Source organism: Artemia franciscana, chromosome 11 (genome assembly GCF_032884065.1).
Source record: "Artemia franciscana chromosome 11, ASM3288406v1, whole genome shotgun sequence".
NCBI lineage: Eukaryota > Metazoa > Arthropoda > Branchiopoda > Anostraca > Artemiidae > Artemia > Artemia franciscana.
Window position 1 is genome coordinate 41,033,517 of NC_088873.1, and position 11,238 is coordinate 41,044,754.

General features: G+C 33.9%; 1 protein-coding gene across 1 annotated transcript; it reads right to left on the bottom strand.

Annotated features, from left to right (window-relative positions):
- Nucleotides 1-399: 399 nt before the first annotated feature.
- LOC136032627 (uncharacterized) lies at nucleotides 400-9,995 on the bottom strand. The gene is made up of 4 exons (XM_065712900.1): nucleotides 9,894-9,995; nucleotides 7,952-8,242; nucleotides 4,139-4,272; nucleotides 400-699 (listed from the first exon to the last, which is right to left on the bottom strand). Exons 1-4 carry the CDS (start codon nucleotides 9,993-9,995, stop codon nucleotides 414-416), a joined length of 813 nt encoding a protein of 270 aa, XP_065568972.1. The 3' UTR covers nucleotides 400-413.
- Between the last annotated feature and the right edge of the window lie 1,243 nt (nucleotides 9,996-11,238).

Below are 11,238 nucleotides of genomic sequence, written 5' to 3' on the forward strand. Positions count from 1 at the left end.
AAATTTAAAACAAACAGAAATAATCCTTACATCAGGGAGGCTGTCAAGTCCTTGACTCCCAAGTCGGTATGCTATAATTTAGCTTTTTGTAAAATTTTTGTTTTAAGAAATATTGCTCAAAACAAGCTCCGTTGAACTGGAATACAAAGTGTTTTTAAGGCACTACAAGAATTTAGCGCAAAGAGCGAGGAGTTGAGGAGGGGGGAAATCTCCTGATATAGGGAATGATTTTACTCTGCCACTCTTTACTTTCTTTTGAGAAAATTTCTTTTGAAAAATAACCACCAAACATTTGTATGTTTTATATATATATATATATATATATATATATATATATATATATATATATATATATATATATATATATATATATATATATATATATGTGTATTTATCAAATTTAGTCTCTACACTTAGAAACGCCAAACTTTGAAGCCGCTCAATGGGTTGTGCAATATTACCTTTGAATCTTCCAAGGTTTTCTTTCCTTTCAATTGAAATTTCTCTGGTCGAAGGATATGCAATTTGAAATCATTTTCCAATAATAACGTTACAGCATCCCCATAATCCTTGGATTCACAAGATGACTCACACGAAATTAAGATGATATGTTTGGAAACACCGGCGCGATAAGCTAATCTTGTGGCATAATTCATGGCTTCTATAGCGTTAGTTTGTTCATCGCCATTAAATGGGAGTCTGGAACATAATAAAAATAAATAGTCTATAATATAAAGTCTATAAATAGTCTATAATATAGTCTATAATAGTCATAATATAAAATATAAATATAATATAAAATATAAATAAATATAAATATAAATATAATTTATAAATATAAATATAAATAAAAATAAATAGTCGAAACCAGGCGTCTATTAAAGTCTGAGGATTATACACAACATATTTTCAAAATTCATTATTTTTTCAAAATTATTTTTCAAATTTTTTCATTATATTTTAAAAAATTATAAATATGTACCAGTTTCAGATATGCAACACTTATACCATTTAAAGTTGCCTAAAGAAATTAGTAGCATACGCAAATTCGCATCCTCCTACAAGAAATTACATAAGAAAACAAGTTTTCAACTGAGAGTAAAAAAGCAACATCAAAGCTTAAGACAAACATAAATTGTTCCGTACATGAGGGGGCTCCTAACTAGAAGAAACTTTTTTTTTATGTAATTTCAGACTGTTTATATAATCATACCAGGAGTTTTCGCCCCACCCCCTGTGTAAAATTTCTTTCCCATGGACGATATTTCCGGCGAAAAATCGTTAACAATGGATTATATGTTAACAATGAGTGGATTGCATAACTTGCAGCCCTTCCACCAGAGGCATAGTTATTGGATCTTTTAACTATGCTGAATCAAAAGGTCATTTCAAAATGTTGATGTGATGCTTTTTGAGAAAAAAACTGGCGTGGAAGAGAGGGCCTGATTAGCCTCCAATTTTATCAGTCACTTAAAAGAGTAGAACTTCAGATTTCCGTTCGAACGAGCCTTTTCCAATCTTGTAAAACTATTGGTTTGATATGATCACCCTGGAAAAATAAAACGAATAACGACAAAACAAATAAACTCGCATCCATGGTCTTTCTTCTGGTAAATAATACAAAATTCAACATTTTTTTTTTTAGAAAACAACTTCAAATCCCTGCAGTGGAGTTCTTTGATATGCTGAATTTGTCAGTGTGATTCTCATTAAGATGGCTCGACTTCTTGGATAGTGAATCTCCTCTTTTTCAAAAATCCGGTAAATTTTCTCAGGCTCGTAGCTTTCGATCGGTATCATTAAAATTAATAAATTTCATTGATTAGAAGTCAGCATAAACAGTCAATTCTTTTGAAGAATCAATTTTTTTTTTGTTTATCAAATTTTGTTTTTGGAGTTTTGGCTACTATTATGCCACGTCGCTTCTTACTTACAGTTCGTTACTCCGAACTGTCTCAAAAGGAAAAACTCCTCTAAGATAGACTTGAAGATGAGTCTGATAAGTTTTTAAGAAAATTTTAGTCATTTTTTCGTAGAATATCAGTCATTTTATTGAATAACGTAAATATCAAAGCACTTCGAAGATTTGTGAAAAGGTCTATAGATAGATATTTAGGAATGGACAAAAAACACCCTGAACCTTGGCTATTCTACTTTTAACAATGTTTTCTTTTTTTGGATTGGTAACACTGAAGTGTCCTTCATTTTTTCTTGCTTCTTCTTCTCTGTTATTTTTTTCACTAGAAATGCCCTTTCACTAAAAGGGCACTGGGACATCATAGACAGTTGGTTAAGAACTTATTTGAAAGGATGTTGCAATATATAGTGTCTTTGTAATTAACTAAAGACGAGATTATGGTTATATAAGAGTAAATTGTAAAATAACTGACTAATAATAGTGTCCTTCCAGAATTATACCGTCGATGAACAGATGGAATTTGGTAATCCTGATATATGGCTGGTAAAGGAAACATTTGTATTTTTTCTTCTGAATGGGATTAAGGTAGAGGTTTGGGTTTTAAATAGGCTTCCTGAATCAGCTACAAATCGTAATTTCTTCTCACTAGCCAGTGTTTATTAAAGAACATTTTTTAATCTTTCTTACTATGAGTAGCCTACTGTAGTTTGTTCTTTGCATGTCACGGCTGCCACTCGAACCATAACATTTAAAAAAAAAAAAAAAAAATCAAATGCTCAATTTTTTTATATGAAATTCTGGATCCAGTAAATCTGACAGGCCCAACTTTTGTTACAAATTTCAAATTAAAACTTGCTAATTGTAACAAGTAAGTAGCGTGTTGGTCTGTTTGAATTATTTTTGTTAGAGAATGGGATATAAAGCCCCAAAACGAGCTGTTTTTAAGCCTAATTAGGCCTATAAGCATTAAATTAGACCTTAAAAATAAAAATTAGGTCTATTATTGTTGATAATAGAACATTCTCTAGCAATATACTTCATATATCAAACTGAGGAAAAAGCTTTCGGGTTTTTCTTAGCTGAATCATGGAAAAGGACAGACAACGGCCCATAGTAACTAAAAATAAAAAAGTTGAAAAAAATTGGTACGTGAGAACAAATTGCCATTTCTAGCTGATCCAGAAACGATAACTATTATCTATATTAGTCTTAATAAGAGAATGCTATTTTAAAACACATTGAAGGAAATTAAAACAAAAAGATACAAAAAAACTCCTAAAAAATTGCGTCGGGCCAAAACAGAAAGTACACCACTGAAATCGCTATGTCCAAAAATATTATTCAGGAAACTTAGTCCCTTGGTTGAACCAGCAGGGACAATCACTTTTTTGCACGGGTAGCACTGAAGCGTCCTCTTTTTTTTCCTTCTTTACTGCTAGTAGGGCACTGGAACATTATAAAGAGCTGTTTAAGGGTTCATTTTAAAGAAAGTCGGTACACATACGTGCTTATGTAAGTACTATAACATAATATAATAAATAAAATCAATTTTTCGACAAGAAATTGCATCTTCATATGGAAGATGATAAATGAGGCCGTAATCGCAGGTAAAACCATAAATGACGTTATAGTATAAGAATGTGATGACATCAGTTGCAACTGGGTTCGTTCTTTACTGTATATCCAGCTAATATAGTAAAGAACTACCTCAAGATTCACTCTGATTTACTCCCTTTTTTTATGGGCTAGATTAGAACTAGGTGAGTTTTAATCTGTTGATGATAATGTACCCAACTAATAAAGCTTAGTTCACTCATACATAATTAAAGTAAATGAAAGCTAATAAACAGTAGTTACCCGAGGCAAATTGAATCAGAGCCCTGGGGTTATAGGCCCCACGCCCCTTTACCCTCTTTTCAGTCCCACAAACATTACTAAAGAAGATTTAATAGCCATTTTTTACGTTTACTAGCCCTTCTCACTTCTATTCTGTTCCCCTCTACCCCCTTTATTCACTCCAAATAATAATATAAAGTATAACACCTACTAAATAGATAAAGCTAAGAGCATTTTGTCAATAACCAAAATCAGCTATCAAATTTTTATTCTTTTAGTCAGTTTTTTGCTAAAATCTGGGAAGTCTGAGTGTGATATTGTACCCAAAAAAAAATAAAATAACAGCAGTTACCAATAATAACTTTTAAACAAATATTTGCCTACCCTTCAAATGCTTTTTGAACAATTTTTCTATTGCTCCAAATCTCACTGTCAGCTGTTCTGCTATGAGGACTCTTAAACACACCTTTTCCACCAAAAGTTACAACAGCGTAACGATTGCCGAGATAACCGGCTTCCTGGAAAATAGAAGAAAAAATTCAACAGATTATTTTTTTTTAAATCTTAAAAGTAAAATAATGATAAATTTTCTGAACGCCAAGGTCCAATTTTTCTAGAGATACCGAGACCAAAGATGGATAATTTTAGTCCTGAAAGGATTCGAACTAGAGTCTCCCTCTTTGGATGAAAGAATCAGCTCTAAACTTGATCCTACACTCAAGGAAAAAATGTAAGACTTAAATTCTATACTCGTTTAAATAAAACAAAGAAGTTCATCAAAAGTAACGGGGGTAATGGTTTCAAACTTTCCTTGGCTGCCCTGAAAGTGGTAGGCAAAAATAGAAGCCTAGTACTGCTAATTGGGGTCACCACCACACCACTGGCCGCCAAACCAAGAGTTTAATCATGAGGTAGGATGTTTTGTGGAATACGCTGCCAAAATCACACCGAGGGGAGGGGTCAGTCTCCTTGGGTATACGAAGTGCCAACCATGGAACAAGAATGGATTATTTGAGAAGCAGCTTTAGGTGGGAGAAGAAAGTACTTTTGCTAGACTAAGTGCAATATCGTTTTCAAGACTAAGTGCAGTATTATACAAAAAATTATGAGCCAATATTATCTCTGATGATTTCGATATGGCTCCTTAAGCGAAGTTTACAAAAATTGCCTCTAAAGTTGAGAATTATACTTCCTTCCATATTAAATGAGCTAGCGACTTAAAAATATGTCCCCCTTTCTGAAGAGGAATTTACCACGTACTTGAATAATGACAGTTCTCTTGTGATCTATAAGCCTGACTATTCGGTTAAAACAAAAGAGAAGAATGGCTCTGGAGCACTGCTAGGGTAAGAAAAGACGAATGAACTGTGACAGGCTCCAATCAGGGCTGCCAGCTGGACACATTTTATGTCAAAAGGACACATACCCATGTGCCGGGCCACGACGAAATAAAAGGGCAGAAAAGGGAAACATTTTAGAAATTTGGGGCAAAAACAGGCCAAAAAAGGGATACATTTTGTAAATTTATGACATAAAACGAATATATTTTGGTAAAACAAAAATGTCACTTTTGACCAAAGTAGAGCTTTTTCTCGTTTTTTTTTTTTTTTTTTTTTTTTTTTTTTTTTTTTTTTTTTTTTTTTTTTTTTTTTTTTTTTTTTTTTTAGCATCCAGGTGTTGCCAGAGATGTCGTAAGTTAAAGATTTTTTTCAAAAGTAAGGGATTTACATGTTTATACAAGTTTCGTGCTTTCACACAGGTTTACAAAGCGTCTTTGGGTCAATAATGCAACTGGTAAAAAAAAAATAACCTCTGGTTTTTGAGAGTTCAAGATAGACACATTTTAGCTAAAAATGACACATTTTCTGGCGCAGAGCGGACACATTCATAGACCAAAATGTTGACAACTCAGCGCTCATTCCGCACCAATGCGACGAGAGGGCAAAGGAGCACAAACAATATATTGCGTTGTATCATTTTTCCGTGTTAAATCTGAATGCTGAACTGATCCAAAATCTGTTTTGTTTCTTCAATAAGGGCTAAAGTATTAGAGATTATAAAGTATTACACATCAACTGGCAGCAGTGAACCTTGAAATTTAAAAATAAAAGCAAAAATTATCTTTTCAGGAGATTATATAGCAAATGTCTCCCGTTTAGGATTTTACAAGACCCATTAACTGTTATGGGACTTGTTTTTTTGGTCAACCTTATACCTATATTTTAAATAAAATTTCGAGAAAAATCAAGAAAATACGGTCATAAAAATCTTGAAAACAGTAAAAAATAAAAACAAGTCCTCTGCATAAGTAATAAATGAGAAAAAAGAAATGATGATGATAGCTCAGACATTATTTTGCCCCCCCCCCACCACCACGTATCTACCTATATTTATGTGACTAACTAAGTTTGCAAATACATTATATTTATTTTTCACAAAGAAAATAGAATAAATTTTTGGAAAAAAAAACAATTCTTTTTCATTTCTGCCCTGTAATTAAGAAAAAATGACAGCACACTACTAGTTGTGAGCTATCGATAGGGCATAAGGTGATCTATCAATGGGCTATCAATAAGGTATACTGCAAAATCCTTAAAGCAAAAAAGGGAGATAATAAGCATTTTTTGAATTCATGAATTTCTAAAGGTATCTATTTGTGTTCTTGACATCCTTGAAATTTATTTCTACTCCTGTGTTTTATCCTATAATTTTCCTTTATGATTGACCTTTAGCTCGAACTTTATCATTATAACCTGAAGAAAAGGAACCTCATAACAGTCTTTACTTAATTTTTAGGGTCAATATCATTACGTGACGAATAATTTCCAAACTATTGTCTCACACTGAAGGCACAAAAGAAAAAAAAAAATTAGGTCTTGACCAACACTCGTAGATATACTTTAAAATCCACATGTTTATATTCCTTTTTTCTTACACTTAAAAACAGCTGTTTTTGTGACATGGCGGTATTCAGAGTTTTTGTTCAGAAGGGGGAAGGGACAAAAAACTTTACAAAACGCAAACAAAAATTGTTTACATGCATTTTGTTACTTTCGTGTGAGCTAGACCCAAATTTTGGGAGAGGGGGTTCAAACTGGGTAGCTCCCATGGATAGCATGGACACTGCATCAGGGAAAACCCAAACCTGAATATATTCCTTTAATTGTTTATATTCATATTGTATTCAATTGTTTACTCAATCGTTACATATTATATTCAGTTGTTATATATTTCAATTGTTCATATTCATGTAATATATTTATATTATATTCATATTATAATTGTTTATATTCCTTCTTACTTAAACTTAGGTCTTCCCAGCCCTTGAGGTGCATAAGACAGAAGCTGTTGACCTACAGGTCACTCGGTCCTGGGCCAGCAACCAGAAATCCTCCATTAACCTATTTGACTCAGCAACTTCTTCCTCGAGTGACAGACCAAGGGTTATACACTGCCTACGGCTTCTGCAAAGACTGGTTTCCAGCACCTCAGGTCATATGGGAGTCTGCCCTCTTTCATTCTTGTTATGAGTCTCCAGTATCTCCAATGTCTCCTATGAATTTCATTAGTGATTAGAGGCTTCTGGTCTGGACTCTAACCTGCATATTCGGTATTCTTTCAGTCCAGTGTACTGCAACTATATTTCTGAGGCAATTGTTTTCAAATCCAATCAGTCTTTTTACATGCTTCGTGATTCACAATCATATAGGGGTGTCAATAAAACATTGCTATTCAAGAATCACAGCTTGATCTTTTGGAAGCACTTGGAGCACTGCCAAAATTTATTTAGCTCGGAGAGCACTGCCTCTGCATTAGCAATCCCAAGCGTTATTTCTCTTTCACAATGGCCGTCTTGCTCTAAAACACTACCCAGATACCGAAAATCTTTTACTTCTTTTTTTTTTAATTCACTTTAATTACCCTATAAACGGGAAAAGCTCCTAAGGAAAACCCTCAAAAGGAAAAGCTTTCAGTAAAAGCGATGAGGAAATTGTATCAAAATATATAATCTGGACATTTTGCATATTTTCCAGCGTTTTGTTATATGATTTATCTTACTTTTATCGTTATTATCTCAGAAATAAAATATCCAAACTGTATTTCCGTCTATCATAAAATATAAGTTATGCAATTATTTCTGTAAGACATAAATTGAGCGTTAAGCAAAAAAAAGACATAAATAAAAAAGAAACTTGCCTTCAGGGCGTGATCAATATCCATAGATATGGTTCCAATTCTTGTATTTTTCAGACATCCTTTCTGTTCGACAAGCAGAACAATGTCTGCTGATTTAGGCGCTGGCGAAGAATCATCACCAAATCCAATGGTTTCACCAGCTCGCAGTACATTCCCACTTTTTAATTCACATCTCACTAGAAATAAAATTAATTTATGACTATAGCCATGGTACTCAATCGGGGCGCATATACCTCTGGGTGTACAACCAAAAATTTCTGTGAATAATTCTAGCAATGATTTTTCAATCACCTAGAATGGTAAACCTATGCTTTTGGGGTTCTACCCCCCTTTTTTCTCAGATAAATGTACTATTTTCCTTTTCGTAATTACATTGGCTTAGATTTGCCTATAATATAATTTTCAATTATAAGTTAAAGTCCCGTTGCTAAGCCAGTGGTGTTGCAATAAGTAAAGTTTCGGGCTAAATTCTATTTCTGTCTTCCTGGACTTGGCTATTGATAGTTAATGGTATCCTAAAAGTGTTTGATTTTGAAGCCCCCCACTTATCAGATTGGCCAGGGACAATCTAAGATCCACCCCTACACAAAGTTCTTTGAACAGAAGTGATGATTTTGCTTTTGGTAGATTTCAGAGTTTATAGAAATATATTTTGTTGGAGTGACCTTTGGGAGACTACAAATAAGCTATTTTATACAACCGTGTAAGTTTTTCCTCGAACCCAATCAGGGTAGGAAAAGAGTTCGCAAGAAATACTATCATTAGTATATTGACAGGGGGTCTGTTTAGCCTCCAAAGAGATAGCTCGAGATATTAGTAGTGACACAGGTGGTGGCACCTTAGGCCCAGAGTTTAACCCTTTTCATCACTCGATCACGTTACCATACCCTAATGAGACCACCAGTGGCGCTGGTGTGGCGTTAGAGAGAAGAAGTAGCTGGTAGCCCCAAGGTGTCCAGTACAAACAGTGGTGCCAGCGTTGGTCCCACGTATACCATATGCTCAATCACCTAGTAGAAGTTGCAGCACCGTTTGAAGAGGTTTTAACGAAAATATATCTAAAAGGTTTATACAAAACGAAATACAATGCAAAATCCATTTCTTAAAAGCCTTAAATGTGGGAAATATGAATGCTATAAACGTGGAAGACCTTCGAGATTTTAGATAGGGAAAACAACCATGGCAGGCATTTATGCAAGACAAGGGCGTCAATTTTTTTGGGGGGGGAGGAGTCAATTCCACCCTAGACTTCAAAAAAACTTTTTCGACATTTTAACTGAAGCAAAATAACAAAATTCCCTCCCCCTCCTCCAGACTTTGAAAAATAAATTTTGCCCCTTCCTTTTAAAATTTGTGAATTATGACCCAAACCCCAAAATAGTCGTATATCAAAGATTTTTTTTCCTGTGTAATTCAACATAATTTAACCTTCTTTGTCATATTTCGTGAAGTCCGCTCCCCAGGCTATAGGCTAGCTTTCCCTTTTAGGCAGATATATTTCAGTCCCTTATCTAAGCAGAATCTTGAATTTATATTATATCTTGAATTTTTTACATATACATATATATATATATATATATATATATATATTATATAGTATATATGAAATAAAAATAAAAGGGGTAATATGAAATACGATAGACATAAAAATCATAAAATATTACGCATGTCAGAATTTTTTTTCATACTTAGTCATTAAGGATATAACCTTTTTTTCGAGTCCACTTAGTTGACTTTGTCTGATCTAGGATTGCTCTCATCGTGAATTCACCAAAATAGTTCATGATTAGGTTTCTAAACAAATGTTTTTGTACATTATGCTTCATACATTTCATGAAAATACGTCTAACGTCATCATAATAATTACAAAAACCATAACAAGGGAAGCAAATTCTTCCCCACTTATGCAAAACTGAACAAGTTTTGGCATGACCTAACGTACGTCTGAAAACAGTACCAGCAACAGATCTAATATCATGTACCAGTTCATCAAGCGTCGCTTATAATCATAAAGCTTCAAAATTGGATTAATATGGATTAACATTAATTGGATTAAAAATGTAGTATTCCCTCCGAAGGTAAGTAAGTAAGTAAGGATTGATGCAAAGTCAGAGTAGACCATCAGACTCTGAGCATGTACATATGCCTAAAAAAGTCCAATGCCTTATGCATGGCTATGATCTTAACTGAAAGAATAGATAGACTCCTTGGTAAGTTAAAGCTACATGAAATTGACATAACGGAGATTAAAACGGGTATCACCATATAGACACACTAAAAACCAATTTACCCCTATAGAAACATTCATAGATACCATGTGTGGCAAACATAGATACCTCCGACATCTGAAAAAAAATAAATATCTCTGTCCAACAGAAAAGAGTCCTAGTTGGACTTCGCTGAAGTAAGGATGCTGGAACTGTTTTAAAAATTTTCACTTTAGTTCTACTGGTCGTATGTTGTGAATTCTGAATAATTCTGAAATAGCCATTTTATTCAGCATAGTCGAAAAACCTAATATCTATGTCTTTAGGGACGACTTACTCCCCCACAGGAGGGGCTGCAGGTTACAAACTTTGACCAGTGTTATGGTTATTGGGAAGTGTACAGACGTTTTAGGGGATTTTTTGGTTGGGGGAGGGGTTGAGGGGAGGGGTTATGTGGGAGCTTTCCATGGAGGAATCTCTCATAGGAGAAGAGAATTTCCATGAAGGGGGCGCAGGATTTTCTAGCATTAAAAAAAACGAAAGAATAAATATGAAAAAGGTTTTTTTAACTGAAAGTAAGGAGCAGCCTTAAAACTTAAAACGAACAGAAATTACTACGCATATGAGGGGTTTACCTCCCCCTAATACCTCGCACTTTGCGCTAAAGTATTCTTAGTAATTTCAACTATTTATTCTACCGCCTTTGTGATTCAGGGGTAATTATTAAGAAATTGGGACAAAATTTAAGTTATACTGTAAAGAGCGAGGCATTGACGAGGGGGCGAACCCCCTCATATACGTAGTAAAAAAATACGAATATACGCAAGTTAATTCGTAAGTTACGTATATTTTTATATTTTTACTAATAAAAATGTTCGTAAAAAAATTAAAAGTTCTAGTTGCCTTTTTAAGTAACCAAAAACTAGGAGGGTAACTAGGCCTCCTCCCCCGCTCATTTTTTCACAAAATCGTCCGATCAAAACTATGAGAAAGCCATTTATCCAAAAAAACAAATTAATATGCAAATTTCGTTTTAGTTATTCATGTGCGGAGAGCCAAAATCAAAACATGCATTAATTC